Raw genomic sequence first — 17,470 nt, 5'->3', positions numbered from 1 at the left:
AATTGTATCAATCTGCATGTCACTATATTATGTGATAATTAATATCCATAAATTAGATTTCGTCAGTGAAAGGAATGTTTGCAAACACCATACTATTGACAAAGTTGTAAAATAAATCATCGTGACATCAGCAGATAATAAAAAATACTAAACTAACAATGATTGAGTAATAGAGTTATTTATAGAAATACTAGCTGTTATTCGCAACTTCGTCTGCTTTTTTTGAGATAACATATATTCTTAGACGTAATAGGAATAGTTTATATTCACCTCATGCCGTATAATCGATGAGAGGTACCAAACAGATAGACTCACAGTCGAATTTATAATATCACTATGAATAAATTGCAGTCTTGTATGTGTTTGAATTATGAAAGTGAACTAACGACGACAGAGCTTTGTGTAAAGGCAAGAATACTTCAATTTTCTCTGTCCATCACATAAGAAATTTATCGTGAAGTTAGATACACGTTCGGTGCCCGCAGCTGCGCTCTCTTTGACCCATTTCCTTATAATTCCATTTCTGTTGCCCGAAATATATTTCTCAGGACATGTTTACAACCCCTGTAGATACAAAATTGCAGATGTTTAAATCAAGTAGATATTACGATTTTTTGTATGTTACTGGAATTACAAACCAGTTGATAGTTTTAGCCATCTGATGGAAATTGGCAAGCGTTACCTACATTATAAATAAGATAAAATTAGGTACACGTACATGAACAGCACCACATATATTCGAAAACGAATTTATGTTTTATGAACTGGAACACAGATGTGATAGAGATTACTTCTAAGTCTTTTTCGGTTAGATTATATTGTAAATAATGAGTCACACATTTAGTTAGTAATTAGTATACTTAATTACGCTTCCGGACATATAAAAATTGAATTAAAAATAATGAGAACGTACAATTTTGAGTCTACACTAATAAAACAAAGATATATCAAATCAATTTCATAACAGTACTGATAGTATCTGCAAATTTGTATGAACGTATTTAATTGTTTCTTGTGGAAGTAGTATTACTAACGCCTTGTGAATTAAATGGTTGCAGTTGCCGTGTCCGCTCTGGTTCGCAATCTCGATGTCAAAACATTATCACACGATCTCTGTGTCTATAATAGCAGACGAGACTTGCTAAATAATCTTAAACAAAAGTAAAGAAGAATATGCCTACAGAAGAATTGCATTCATTTGCAGTTTTTAGTGATTCAGTTCCATAATACAATTGTAGTTCAGTATTTATTGATTCAGTTGCATAATCCATATGGAATTTCATATGTATTATGAAACTGAATTAATTACTTATCTGGAAATATCTATTTCTATGTAGGTTTATTCTATGATGAACATCATTCATGAAAATAAAAATTACATTTGAACCCACAAAAGTAGATTTTGTACTCATCTATGAAACATCAAAAACTTTAACTGCAAAATTGGAAATATTGCGTTTGAATGAAAAAAATGCACGTGATACGAAATTCCCAAAAACATTGGCACATAACCTAATAGTTAGGGCTTAGAGTAACATAATAGTTAGGGCTCCTATCTCCCTCATGTAACTGACCAATGTAGTTTATTTGTGAAAAAGAACTTTTTTCATTGGGATAAAATAAACTTATATTATTACATATTATTTCAATATAAATACCAATTGTAATACATAGAAATGGCTGACCTTATTTCAAATATAATTATGTAAGTTGAACTCAGTTATAACATAAATAAATTAGTGTTTTAGTAGTAATTTCATTTTATATTATTTATTTATTATCTCGAGAGAACGCTGTCATTTCAGCTGTTTCGTAATTTGTCTTTATTTTATATATATCGCAAATTGGAATCATATAACGCTAATGTACCATTTACCATTTTTCTCAATTGTCAAAGTATTGAACTTGTGTACGCCTTTTCCTATTTGGCAACATGGTGATCATTAAAAGTATATCATAAAACAAAAGAGGTTTCGACAACAAGGTGGTTTTATAAATAACCTTGGATAAATAACTATAAGTAGGTATATAGTGTTTGACGACGACATATTTAAAGTATGAAACAGATATATCTAATATAAATCATGACGGTGGTCTGTTCGCATACAGTATTTACTTACATAATTAATGGACTTTGTAATATTATAATTGTTTTAGTATCATTATTTTTATTAATTACGGCACCTCATAAAACTATTATAGCGTACATATTAAGTTACTATAAAATGTTAATGAGGTTTAAATACGATTTATGTTATTATTTGCCTCTTTATGATTAAAAAATAGTTTGTCATTTATTAGGTCCATATTGACTGATGTTTGCTAATTAATAATGAATAGTATGGTTTTTTAAATATATTAGTAGTAGAATGTGCTAAGAATTTAGTAGGTATACTTATAAACACGAATTTGTTAATGCTACGGAAATATCGCGTTAAGGGATTTTCGGTTCATTTGTCGCTTGGATAGTTGGGTTTTTTTGTTGGTTTGCAGATTACTTTATACAAAGCCAGTTACGATATGATTGAACTTCCAGTAGTATATTGAGAACTGTGTTAATAACTGAATTAAAAGCAATATATCCTTTACCTTGCTGAAATTACACTTAATGCAGGAAAACATACTAATTATTATCAAAATGATTTGAGAACGCTATACCTACATTATAATTAGCCTTTATTTTCAATCACTTTTTTAATAAAATAAGCGAAAGTATAATAAAACAAGCTATTAAATATTACTAAATTACTTTAGTCGTATTTTATTGTATCCTTGACTGTTGAAATTACTACTAAACGTTTATTTCCCGTAATAAAGAGAGAATGCTGCACTGCATAATTCTTCAGAGTTTCTTTGTGTGAATCATTTTGGTTTTAATACTAGTGCTATTTACTATACAACAGATACAGAAATTGATTCTGTCTGTCCATACGGTGGCTGTCCGGAATTTCCCGTATTTCAGAAAACAATTCAACAAATATTAGTGGTACAGATTATGTACAAAGTAAAACAACAACTTATGGATTTTATTTATTATTGTAAGATTGCGTTTAAGAATTAGACGTGAATAGAAGGCTATACAACATAAGCGGTTTATGATAAAGGTCCTGGGATCAGAGAACAGTCGCTAGACTATTAAACAGATGGTCAAATAATGCAGGAACTAGAAGACCAGTTAAAGGATTCTTACAAAAATGAGGTCATTTGCTATGTTTAATTGTACAAAAAAGTCATAATATACTTCTGTGCTCAGCTCGTTCTCCGTGGAAATTTACAGAACAGGCTTATGTTTAGGTCAATGATATTTTTAAACGTTCTAAACATTAACATACCTACAGCTAATTTGTAATTTACTAACAATTATTATCAAGGTGGTTGTGAAAGTATTAAAACGTATTTGTTTTTGGGTATACATTGCAACATACTGCATTATATGAATATTAAAATGCTCGTGGTGTAATTTGCATTGTATTGTGCCTGTCATCAGATTTAATTATATATTAGATATATATGGAGGACATACAGATTTATATAATGCAATCAGACTATTGACATAATTTTATTTTATTATTCCTTCACTTTCAGTTATATATATAATAATACTAGCTGTGTACGCGAATACTTTTCCTTCCGTCCACGTGGATGACGAATGACGTTACATGACAAACTTTCATACCCCATTTTATTTCACCTCGTTTAAATTTTTTTACAAAAAACTTAAATTTCATATTTATTCATATTTAATCAACTCCTTAAAAATAAGTTTCAAGATTTTAGCTTTAAAACTGACGATTCTTCCATACAATCTTTCTTCTCTTTCAACCCGTTATTATATTATATTATTTTCTTCGTATTAAAAAGTAGTTGCCCATATCCTTTTTCAAGGTTTATAGTGTCCTTTTATTGAAACATAGACAAGAGGAAATATATTATTAGTTCATTAAATTAGAATGTTGGTACACCACAAGTTGTTGAACGGCACAATCACAAAAATTCGCTTCAAATATAAATACTGGACTGTGCTTATAGGAAGTTTTAAAGTCTTATAAAATAACGGGATTAACTATTCAGTAGCACATAAAATAGACATTTAACAATAGATATGGATTATTATTGATATCCTATTGTAGTACAGCCATTGAAGCATCTCGCTGAATTATATCACAATTATTAACAAAATTTGATTATGTGGATGTCATGCTTGATCCGGTTTTGATTTCCGATACTTTACGTAATAGGTACATAACATAAATGAGATTACCGTAAGTGAAAACGTAAATAAATTACTGCATGATTAAACAAGATTCGCTTTATTATGTTGTTAAAATAATATTGAGAGCATCGATGTTCGTTTACTTTGTAATAAACCACTTAACAACGGCCTCGACTATTTTATAATTATTGTATTTTTTAATGGATTATAATGGAATTATGCATCTGCCTGAGCTAACGGTATATATTGGTTGATGATAAGATTAGTATGAAGTCTGGTCAATTAGGCCATTGTGGGTAAAGCAGGGAAGAAAGAAAAGCGTGTGTAGTATCAACCTGATATGGTACAGTAATAGCAATGGAGGAACTAGTCCCCATTACTAACAATAATAGCCTAATTAATCTATTATTTAATATTTTAACAGATTAGACGCAATTAGATTTATAAGACTGTAAAGATCTTGAATTTGAGTCTGTTTGGTAGTAAGTACACGGTGTGTCAATTTAAATTGGCGAGTTTAATTCTGATACTATGTTTAGCATCTAACTATCTAGAATACAGTAGGCGGCAGTAAACAAATTTTGTTGGAATAAATATCATTATTAGTCCTTTTTATTATTTTTACTTTGTTACGAGAGCATTAGGAAACATACATTTAGTTTAAAATAATTTAGAAATTAAAAATAATGTTACTTATATTGTAAATACGAAAGTTTGTAAAGACGAGTTGATATTTATTACTCAACCAATATATAAATGGCTAAACTCAATTTACTTATATTTGGTACAGAGATAAATTATATGATATATATAGCGGATAGTTCACGAAATAGATATGACTAGTAATAACTATGTATATAAGATGACATCTAGTTTCAAAGAGAGTAATGTTAGTATGTATACCTACAAAACATATTTAAGTCATAATTAAAAATACCTTGTTCAGTAAGTGATGACATATTAAGTAAATACTTTCAAACATTCTGAAATGTCAAATAGCCGTTAATATATTAATAATCAATCAATTATTATCGTGATACACACCTAAGTACTTGTTTCCATATTAATATTAGAAATGCGAAAGTGTCTGGCCATTTGTTTGTTATCAATTCCCTACTAAACGGCTCGATGGACTTTAATTAAATTTGTAAAAAGTATCGAGAGCACACGAAGAATACGAAATATCTCGTTTATTCGGTATTTACAAAATGATAATCATACACACATACATACCACCCTCTACACATACTATTTTGTTGATTAGTCTAAATTTCTCTAATTCTAGTTTAAGTTCTGAATTGTCTGATTACCCATGAGCCGAGTATGATGGCGGAATACTTATACAATTATACTTTATACAATTTATTTTTCAGGACCTGTAGTGTTCCCGCCCTCGCCGCCCGGAGACCCATCTCAGACAAGTGGCGTTGTTGTAGGTGCTTCAGGATATGGCTTTGTACCACCCGGTTCCCAAGGTAAACCATATGGACGATGAATAACCTAGTCAAGTAACTTAGTACTAATTAACTGTAATATTTCAATTGACCTGCAGTAGGTACAATAGTATGCATCAACCTTGTGTGACTTCAAATTAAAAAGAAATACGCTTTTGTTATTCTGTATAACTTGGTTTCGCTTCGTATCTAATCTTCTTCTAGTTAATTCTACATTAAGAAAGATTTTATTTCTTAATTCTCTCATTTCTTCTATATTAAAACGTTGAATTTTATTGATTCCACACAAGAGTTTGCATAGTTTAAAATAATTTATTTTTTATTTCCAACAATAGCTTTAAGTGCATGGATAGTATTTGCATGATCACCCAATCCTAGTAATACATCCTTATCCCGGATAAGGTTAATATACACATCTACATATCTACGGTATATTAATGTTATATAGATAAGGGTTAGTAAAACTAATTTTGTATTGTATAAATGGTATAAGCTTTTTTTATGGATAAGGCTGTAAATAGATCCATTGTAATTATTTATTTAAATAAAAATGGTGAATTATCATATGTTTTATTGGTCCCTTTAGTTATAATTTGCACAATATTATGCATGTGTGCACATGAACGCCTGATGATGAATTCGTGTATTATTTGTAGGTAATGGATATTGATGTTAATATATGTACAGTGAACTTATATTATATTTAATATACGATGTATATATATTAGAAATAATGTTAATATGTATTATTTTATACATTAACATTATTTCTATTTAATTTATTATTATATTATTAAATAAATATTTGCTTTATTTATAAACTTGCCATATATTTATGAATTTTGTACATAGCTTAAACTAGCTCATAAAATGTGTATGTACATTATTTTATTTTTCTTAAATGGTTATATATTATGTATGTAATTTTTTCTTAAATTCGTCTGATACATCCTTAAAAGATCAATAATAAAATAAGTATAAAATGATGACAACAATTTTTTCTTAACAAGACTACTACAGTTATTGTTGGAACAGCCAAAACTATTTACGCTATAAAATCTGAGTATTAGAAATGTAAACTAAATAATTTCTGGTATGATAAACAAGCTGATGGACCACGTGATTGGTAGTAACCGTCGCCTACTTATATGAATAGCAGTAATAACAACACGATGTTATGTGACGCCCATGATATTTAGGCGATTTAATTCCAGAGGATTAAGATGCCATACCTCTTATTTTGTATTTACACTAACTTATACCCTTCAGTCTAAACACAGGTTATAAAGAAAACTGCTTGGCGACTAAAATAGACCTGCGGGTGTGTGGGTACGCAGACGACTTTTTATAAAGTCTATCTCGATGAAAGAAGACTAATGAAGTTTTTATTACGTTATATTATTTTGATATGACCTGACAAGATTTAAAAGCATTAAAACTTATTCCATCAACCCAGTTAGGTGAAGCTTTTCGATTTTAATTTTTGTAAATAGAATATGACTTTATATGTATTTATAAAAATATGATTCACAAAAAAGAAATAAAAATAAATAATTAATAAATAAATAATAAAAATATTAAAGGAGCCATCTGCTACAACTATATAGATAGGCAGAGAAATCATGTACTAAGGGCTTTTATTCTTAGATATTAGGACATCTACATCTATTGCTTCGAATCGAGTAACTTCTACCTTAGTATCTTTATCGAGTACTCAATATCGGTTAATGTCTGTACATATATATACATGCAGATATGTGTAAAATACTTCTTGCTTGGTGTCAAAGAATGGAGGTAAAAGGCAATAGGTGTAAAGTTTTAAACAAAACTCTTTTTCTATGATGTCTCAGAATAGATAAGAAATAAAGATCAAGGAATATATTTGATATAATTTATCAAACTAAGGTTTTTTATAAAATGAAACTTTCACCTTCAAAAATGAATTGAAGTATTTAAAAAAATATCGTTTTTGTTCCATTTATGGGTAATGGTAGAATAATAGATAATAACGATCAAGAAATAAATATAAAATGACCTTGAAAACCTTGTTTAGATAATGGCAAATAAACCTCATCTCTATATTATAATTATTACAAACCATATCCTAAAACGAATACGGAAGACATCGAACCGCTCCTTAGCAACTGTTAATACGTCATTACATAGCAATATGTTAATTATTCGTTTCATTCTCTATAATTATAAATGCTAAAATCGTGCAGCAACCACTCACAAAATCCACTAGCCCGAATCGTGATTGATATAACAATTGCCTACAAAAGAAAATTATTTATTATCTAAATGAGATAGGGGGAAACGAGAGCTCAATTTGGCGGTATGAAGGTCAAATCATTCACTACTTGTATGTTTTAGATATATATTTAAAGTATTTTAGATAGTACGACAAATAATAATCAGAGGTTGTCAAATGCCGATATAAATAAGCATGAGGGGTACTGTGATCTTATGACACGGCCTTCATGTAAAAGCAAGGAAAGCAACGGTTGGCACTTACTTAGGTGATTGGACATCTTACTTGTCATTTAAGTTACATAAAAAATTAATACCACGTAATTTAAAGGTAATTGGAAATACAATACAAAGGTTTATTACTATTTTTTGTATCATATTTGAAATATTTACTACATTTGAAGTAAATGTTTAAAAAAATTAATTGCAATAAATAAATGAGCTACAACTATCTCATTATCAAGGGATAAAAAATAAAATAAACAATAATTCCAAAAATTTGCTCATAAATGTGGATATTAAGTAACTTTACTAACATGTAAAACTTTAAAAATATAAATGATATAGGTGAAGCATAATATATTAATAGATACAAAATTGCATTTTAGTTATACGTTATATATAAGTATAAAGTTAATATTGGGTATGGACAATACTGAGACGCGGATAATTAAGGACATATAAATATATCGACATCCAAGTATGTTCCTGAAGAAGAAATAATTGATTTATGCTATCTGTTATGATATTAGGGAATGGCCATTAGGGCTAGGATAAATCCTCATAAAACCAATATACAATATAGTAAAAGATTTTGGTTAGGATATTAATAGATTAAAAAGTAATTGATTTTACGCCCGTTGTTCCAATGATTTATTCGAACTTGAAAGTCGATTAATATATTTTTTTTATAATAACAATCCATATGTTTACAATAGATATTTTATTTTACATCTCTAATAGTAATCAATCAGCACCCGTGTAACGGAAATGCTATAAATGATTGTGCGACATGCTTTAATAAATAATTCTAGGTCTAATCTTTAGATTATTATATTTGATCGGCCTTTTGTAACAATGTCTTGGATGTCTTGTAGCTGTCTATATTTTTATCAGATCTGTTTGAGTTTCATTAATATTTTCAAAGTTATCTTTGATTGTAAGTTACAAACTAATTTGACGGAATATTTACTGCGTTATGATTAGGACATCATATCATTTAAAAAACTACATATTAATATGTTAATTTTGTTATTTACAGTTTAATAAAATATATTTAGTATTTTTGATAAAACTGTTATTAATTTATAATGTATATGTGGGAAAACGTGTTTCTCTCTGTCTGTTTATCTTTTTACTAGTAAACGACTGAATGAATCATAATAAAATGTAAGATAGATTTTACTAGGAATCCTCCTAGTAAAATATATATTTTTATAAAATATACTATATATCCGGATGGATATAGAGTATATTATATAATAACTAAAGTTTTTGATTATACAATAGTTATTAGAAATGCGAAAATATGTTTGTTTTTTACCTTAACGCGATTAATCGACTAGAGTCCTAATATGACGTAAAAACAGATAGTATAATATGAGGACAGATACCGGTTACCTACATTTAAGTACCTTTTATTTAAAAAAAATATAATGTGTAACAGCTAGTAATATTTTTTACTAATATTATAAACGACTCTTGCTCACAAAAACTACTAAACGGAATTTGATATAAATTTTCAGTAAAATAGCTTATACATCAGAATAACACATAGGCTATAATTTAAAAAGAAGTTACGTAAATTGAGCGAAATATAATGGTAAACGAGGTTGGGCGGGTCAGCTAGTATATAGTATACAAAAATTTAAATATTTCAATCATTTATCAATGAGCTTTTTAATTACTTTCAGGGAAATTCCTTGATAACTTCATTTAGGCACATTTTTGGGGAACATGTTAACCCGACCTGGAAAATATTCAATTTTCGTTCTCTCTTAATCTCTTGGGCCCTTCGGAACACGGTCAAACGCATTTTAATTATGAAATTGACATATCGCAAGGCCAGCATTACAGGACCGTATTCAGTATGGTATATGGAAAATATATCATATATCATTTTGTAATTTAAAATAAGATTAAATATATTCGGAAGGTACTTCGTTTATCAAGCGATTATTATGTCTTCATTCCGGTGTATCTACAAAACAATTAATTAAATTAAGAAAATAATATGCAGATATAGTTAGCTGAGTTTTAACGCGAATGATAACATAGCTTTATCTAATAAATCAGTTCACTTTTAAGTGAAAATAGATAGATGTATAGATATAACATATATTTTATATTATATTATAACAGCTATAAATATATAAAAACAATGAAAATAATATAAAAAAACCAGACATAAAACAATTCTATAAATATGAATTTAATTTAGGTCAGTCGCTAACAATTTACCTCTCTCGACATATCGAATAGTTTTGCCATAGTGGGGTGGTGGTGACGCGACAAACTATATCAATAATGATTTATACGGATATTGTGCGGGGATTCTGTTAGATAACAGACCCTGGATACGTCCCTATCCTGGGTCTGGACGGGTTCAATGTGCAGCGGTGCGGGCATTTTATGATTTAATAAAAGAGTTTATACTTATGAAATTAATTGCAACTCCACACCCGCCGGTACCATTTCTAGTCCGGCTTTTGTGATGTTTATTCAATGCATATTTATATGTTTGCTCGCTCAAAAACGAAGGGCTCTCTGTCATGTGTATTTGTTAAATTAATTCACATTACAAAACGGGGTCCATTTTCCATCCTTTAAATGTAGGTATAAATGTAAAACATTTTTAGTTTGGTATGATGCTACTTTCAACTATTAAATTTAAATAATAGGTAATATTTCTTGGTATTTAAAATTAGATTGAATACTAGTTGTTCGCCGCGTGTGTGTGTATGTGTTTGTTTTAATAAAAGATAGTGTATATCCATTTTGTGATACAACCTAGCTTCATGTTAAATTTAACAGAGATTCATTAAGCCGTTTAATCCTGAAAAGGCAAATTAACAGATAGACAGATCTAACTAACGAAATATATAACGAGTAGGATGCTTTAGATAGGTTTATCTGTAAAATTATCCTGTTTCTTAACTAGAATATATTTAATTATAAGTCATCTTCCCTCTGCGTGAAAGATTACTCCTTTCATATTTTGTTGCTGCATTATTAGTGAATAAATAGAAATTGTCCGTCAAATCAAACTAGCTAGTCTAGCTAGGTTGGCTAGTTTGATATGATGATGTTGAAGATGGTTGATGGACATATGCTATTGAGCTCAATAGCATATGTACTCTAATACATCATTATGTTAAATTTTATTAAAATCTGTTCAGCCGTCTTACTGTAAAATGATAGCAAACAGATAGATAGACTTTCGCAATTATAATATTATCTTATTTGGATTATTTGGCAGATATCAAAAAATTCTGCAATAAACCTAATTAAGTCTAAAGGCTTCTAATCTAAGGCCTTCTGCTAACAAAGTCAAGTTAAATGAATAGGAAAATTAATTATTAAAAAATTTGCTTTAAACAGATATATTCTCTATAATCAATATATAACTGGAACTTTTAGACCTGATAATATAAATTCACATGCAAATTAAAAAAACACTAACAAGATTAAAACTGGATCTATATAATTTTGTGCAAGCCAAGGAACGAGACGTAGGTAGTTAATGAATAAGACCGTATCTACCGCAGACAGTTGTATATCTATGTACAGACTGACGTGCTTTTATCTAAGGTTCCTACCTCGTGGGGAGAGAGTACTGACATATAATTAAATAGAATATGTGGACTCTGGAACAATTCATTGCTGAACTATGTCCGAGACAGAACAAACAATTCTTTATAAGAGAAAATACATGTCTTGGCTGTCACAGCAAAAAAGCTTATGAAACTGTCTTAAGTTGGAAACTCCGGGGAAACTTTTCGAGACATATCCGTTTTTCCACCCTCTGTTAAAACAATTGTTTCGTTTTGTATAGTACCTATATTGATCTAAAATACAAATAATTTTATAGTTATTTATTTGTTTTTGAGTACTGGATGAACATATATTTAAAAACTCGTGCGGGACACGAGTTCTTAAATATATTTGTTCTCGGCACCGTACTGCTGGACATTATTACCACTGAGTTTGTTGTTCCCTAATTATTTAAATGGATTCAGGGACAATGAATTAATAATGAAAAAAAAATTTAAAGGCGTTGTTTCGAAGAAGTTGTCGTCGGCTGTCGTTTTTGGTTTTATTCGTTACAAATATACAAAAACAAATGTTTTCTCTTTATTATATTAGTATATAGGGGGAATTTGGAGTACTAAACATAGTTCTTTCTGTGTAATTTTTAAAAGAGTAGCGTAGAGTGCGCAAAAGTAGTATGAAATCTCTCAAGACTTTTATGGAGTGTACTAGAGATGTACTCCGTAAAAGATCGCATAAAAGATCAGTAATCAATATAGAATGGTCACCAATATATTATCATCATTGATTACTGGTCATTAAACGTCATAACCAACTCTTCAGTACGCATGTTTGAAACATCGTTGTCTACGCATCTGTATATTATTATAAGACTAAATATACCCTTGATGTTTGTCTATGAGTACGCGATAATCTCACAAACTACTAAACGAATTTTCATACGATTTTTATCTATCAATAGAGTAATTCCTGCGGAAGGTTCACGTGTAATTGGTTAAAGTTTTCAGTAAATTTATATAAATTACGGTTCGCTAGTTTTATATAAAGGAGTCTTCGGTATAAGTTTTGGTTGAAAGTTCATATAATATATCTTGATTGTCGCAATTAATAAGTAGTTTAAATAATAATGAACAAGGCTTTTCGTTTGGTTTGTTGACGTTTTGCACATCTGTAAATTCTGTAATACTTGCTCAGTGATGTTATTTCGTAGTAAAGCAGTGACTATGCTGTTAAGCGAAAGCGTTGGTTTAATGAAACCTAAAATGAGGCTATAAGTGTTCGGAAGATATTCGATAAAAGTAACCAATTTGGTTACTTTTAATCAAGGATTAAACAAACAAGGATTTATTTAAAATATTACTATTTTACCGATAAAATGCATTATTTCATTTGTAATTTGCAATAACAATCAGTCAGGCAATGTCAAGTTGGTTACCGCCGAGATATTGCTTTTTATTTATTATTTTGCATGTGAAATTACTGGAATGTCGTATAATTCGATTATAAAACTGAAGGTCTAATATAATGAAATATGTAGATATATATTTTATAAAGTCTATTTACGAATGATTTCATTGAGTAAAGTATAATTGATTTGTTGTAATTTTTTAACAACTTGCTGTCACGACTGTTATCCCAAAAGATGTTAGGATTGGAGTACTGGGGCTACTTAACCAGTAGGTCACTACGCACTCTTTTTTGAAATAACTCTTTATTATCATATCTTACTGCGCGACGCTTATGAAAACTCCAGGTACTGTGTCCATAGCTTTCGTAGGAAGTGACGCGTCTCGCCACTGCGGCGCCGTGCCATGCCGGAACTCGGCTGAAGGGTTGCGCCGTCACAAATCAAGTTATGAGAAACGCCACAAAAGGAAACTTTGTGCATTTCCGAACCGACGAGCGTGAAATCCGACGCGCATGGTGTACGAACAATTTGTTACTTTAAAATAGTGACAGTAAATCCTATTGTCGCTCAGCTAACTTTGAATGCTCTCTGATACAACTAAACTTGACTGGTTATTATCCTAATTCATATTGAAAATGTTTATAATATTACATTGTTAAAAATCATGCTTTCATTTTCCGCGCAACTTAATATTTGTTTTATTTTGCATCCCCGTAATTAAAATTTATAATTATATTTTATGAGTCATAGCATGATAACCGCATCAAAATTAGTATAATATAATTAATATGATTAAGAGTCTACTATACCGGACATGGTACTGAAAACTATTCTACTGAGCGGAGAAAGAAAAAACAATTTGATGCTTTTCTTGTGAATTATTATGATTTCCCATACATATAGATTAACTCACAAATAGATAATATATATAGATATTATATTTTCCGCTTTATTTCTTATATTTGTATCTACTATATACTCGTATATTTAAATTATAGTTATATTTGTAAACAAATTACAAATATACAGTTTTGAATGCGCTATGTTATTATAAAAAATTAACCTCATGGGAATATTATTCCTTATTTATAAGTTGCTTACTAACATAATATGGATTTCGCGATTCACGTTTAAATGAATAAATAAAAAATATATATTTGATGTTTCATGAATGAAACATCAAGTTGATTTCTGGACGATAATCCACTATTTAAAGTATATCTATTTTCATACTTTTAAATGTATTATGTATTATTTTTTCAGGTCGTGCGCTGCCCAGATATTTGTACCAAGGCTTCTTCCTCAGAAGATAAAAAACAACTAGACAATGCGTTACAATTAAATTATAAAAATGTACAAATAATTTAACGAACATAACCATTGTGAATATTCAGATTCATATCATGTCATTTTAAATAATTTATATTTTTGTATAAAAAATATATATATTTCTACGTGCAATAATGTAAAGTTAGTATATTCACAACACCTACATTGTAAATTTTAAAACTGTGATAAAGTAGGTACAGTCAAGTTGAAAAAATAATGTATAATATATGCCGCTCTGTTTTCGAACTTGTCTGTCAATAGATTGTATGTAATCAAATAATTTATGTATGTTGTGTACAATGATGGAATGGGAATGTATGTAGTAAATATAATATTAAATAAAATACATAATTTAATGATTTATAATTTCCAGATTGCTAAACCTGAGTAAGCTAAGTTTATCGTTCATTCATAGAATTGAAAGAGACGAGATGTTCCAGTTTTAGGCTAAATTACTGCTTGAGATAATAAAAATGTTAAAATCTGGCCTATTTTCTATCGGATTATTGTACCATTATATCTAAAATATTAATAACACTAATATTATAAATAACATAAATGTGAAACTGTGTTTCTATCTATCTGTCAGGCAAAGACGTTGGCAACAGCTAGATTAGCTTGAATGTCTAACGTGCTACAAGAACTTACTATTTTAATATATTACAGATAGTGTATATATGTAGGTACAATTTATCTGCTTCCTTTATTGTAGCATTGTTTCGTAGACATGTATCTATAATATTGTAAAAATATTTGATATTCCATTCTTCTCATTTTGCTCCATCAAAAGGTTATTCGAAAGTAGTAAAGGTAAATGAGATTTGCGTATACAGATGTAGTGCAGCTACTTTCATCATGTTACATGCGCCATTTCGTCGCCTAAACGAAATTCTCTCTGTCCAAGTGGGAATAGTACGATAGAAACATATGGACGTTACATAAAACATCATTATTATTAGTATATAAAAAAAGTATTGTTGGAATATATAAATATACTAGGTGTGCCCGCGGTTTTACCCGCGTTTAATTTATAGCCTATATGTTATTCTGATGTCTAAGCTAAGCTATCATTTTTAAATTTCATAAAAATTAATTCAGTAGTTTTTGCGTGAAAGAGTAACAAACATCCATCAATAATCACAAACTTTCGCATTTATTATATTAATAATAAGATATATATTACTTTATTTGATATAATTATAAATTTCAATAGGACATGTCCAATATTATATTTTTGTATAAGTCCTGTACTTATTACCAACTTTTTACCCTATCTACAGTTTTACTCCATTTTGGAGTTTGTTCTATTGCTTTATTGATATAGCTAAGAATATTTTTTGCAATAATTGGCATGTCACATACACGATGTATATGGTATGTAGTCAGAGGTACAGAGCAACGCAACACTTGACTTGCCCACAATTTGCTGCATATATCTGAACTAAACGTAGCAGCGAGCACACAGCTATCTCTTCTACTTTTGTTGGTTTGTTATCGGTGTTATCATCACAAGTAACAGTAATGTACATGTTTACATAAACAATTTTTTTTATGTCGGTCGACGATACTCGCCATTTAGATGCTGTATTGTAGTTTGGGACCATCGATAAATTACTTCATAGAAGTAATCGAGTAATTACTTCATAGTTTTAATAGTTATATTGGATTTTGGAATGTGACGTTTCAAATATAAAACACTACACAAACACAATGTGTGACAAGGAGGTATGTAGTTTATCTTTCTCCTTGTCACACAATGTCACATTTATCGACTAACTCCTCCCCCCTCACTACCTTACCGTGTGACGCAATTTATGGCCTTATACTATAAAAATATTTTCGTATCCTGTATAAGCTCAGCGGAGGGATATTTATTTTTAAATTTGATTCTGTTTCACATGTAGCCTATATTCGCCTGCTTTATATTCGTAATATAGCCATTATGTTCAATAGTGACTGAGTCCCTGCATCGCCATCCTATAAACACCTCATTTTATTTCAAAGAAAATATTATGTATCTTAACGAAAAATTTCCTTTGATATTCAAACTCGGAATGTGTAAACATAGTTTGAAGAAAAAACTCTTAAAGAATTTCTAGTGTATTTTATTTAAATTTTACAACATCGTATGTATCAGTTTCATAAGCTAAAAAGAACGAATGAGACAAATAAAATAAATTCTTATGTCATACTTAGTTTATGCTGGCTCGTTCATGAGCATTTAATTCCAAAACAAAAATTCATAATAACTTATTTTTCGTAAATATATTTCTTATATTTACTACAATGTAAGCAGTGATTAACAATGTGTAGAAAACTCACATCTTATCGCGTTAAATGAAAGGCTTTTTTTTTCGGACTACTCTAATGCTGTTGGCCGCAGCTGGCCTTTACAGCTTCACCGGACGTTAGGGGGCGAGTGCAGATGGCACTCCAAACCCGCGGAAGGACTTATGGAGCGGCTGAAGGCCAACTCCTGCCTGACGGATTCGACTTTAGTCTGAGGGCATCACTAGGGGTTCGAACCTCGGCTCAGGCCGTCGTAATATCGATCCCCGTTTGAATTGGACGGGGAATCGATCGGAGCGGTAAATGAAAGGCGTGAGGATACATACCGAAGAAGTTTTTTTAAATACAATTTAATTATAGACTTCTTCGCCCTTAAACAATATATTAATAAACCCCATAAAATCCATTGGCTGATTTTTATATACATACAATAATTAAAAATAATCTTTTTGTGGTATGTATTCATATAGTACATAGAGTATAGTCGCCCGATAAAAATGTAAAAAATTGTGTTGTGCCATTTAATGCACAAAGTACCTTGTAAATTCTAGTACAGTAGTATGTATTATCTCATGACAATAAAGTTTATATTGAAGGTGTATACTACTGTATACCTTACTCTAAGTTATATAATTTAACGTTTAATCAACAAAGAGGGACATACGGGAATTAAAACACAAAACTTATAATTAATTACATTAATAATTACATGGTAAATTCAGAATATATAATAAAAAAAAAAAAACATAAAAGTTA

General features: G+C 29.6%; 1 protein-coding gene across 1 annotated transcript in view; it reads left to right on the top strand.

Moving 5' to 3' along the window:
• LOC131842048 (uncharacterized) overlaps positions 1-14,428 on the top strand; it is a 48,684-nt gene extending 34,256 nt beyond the window's left edge. The window contains exons 4-5 of the mRNA XM_059190482.1: positions 5,587-5,688; positions 14,360-14,428. Of these exons, the coding sequence (XP_059046465.1) occupies positions 5,587-5,688; positions 14,360-14,409 (152 nt within the window). The 3' untranslated portion in view covers positions 14,410-14,428. The remainder of the gene's footprint in view (positions 1-5,586; positions 5,689-14,359) is intronic.
• The last annotated feature ends 3,042 nt before the right edge of the window (positions 14,429-17,470 follow it).

This window comes from Achroia grisella, unplaced genomic scaffold, assembly GCF_030625045.1.
Source record: "Achroia grisella isolate CSIRO2021 unplaced genomic scaffold, CSIRO_AGI_Agris_v1 utg204, whole genome shotgun sequence".
In the NCBI taxonomy this organism is placed as follows: Eukaryota; Metazoa; Arthropoda; class Insecta; order Lepidoptera; family Pyralidae; genus Achroia; species Achroia grisella.
Note: the sequence above shows the minus strand (reverse complement) of the source record. Positions and strands in the feature narration are given on the sequence as shown.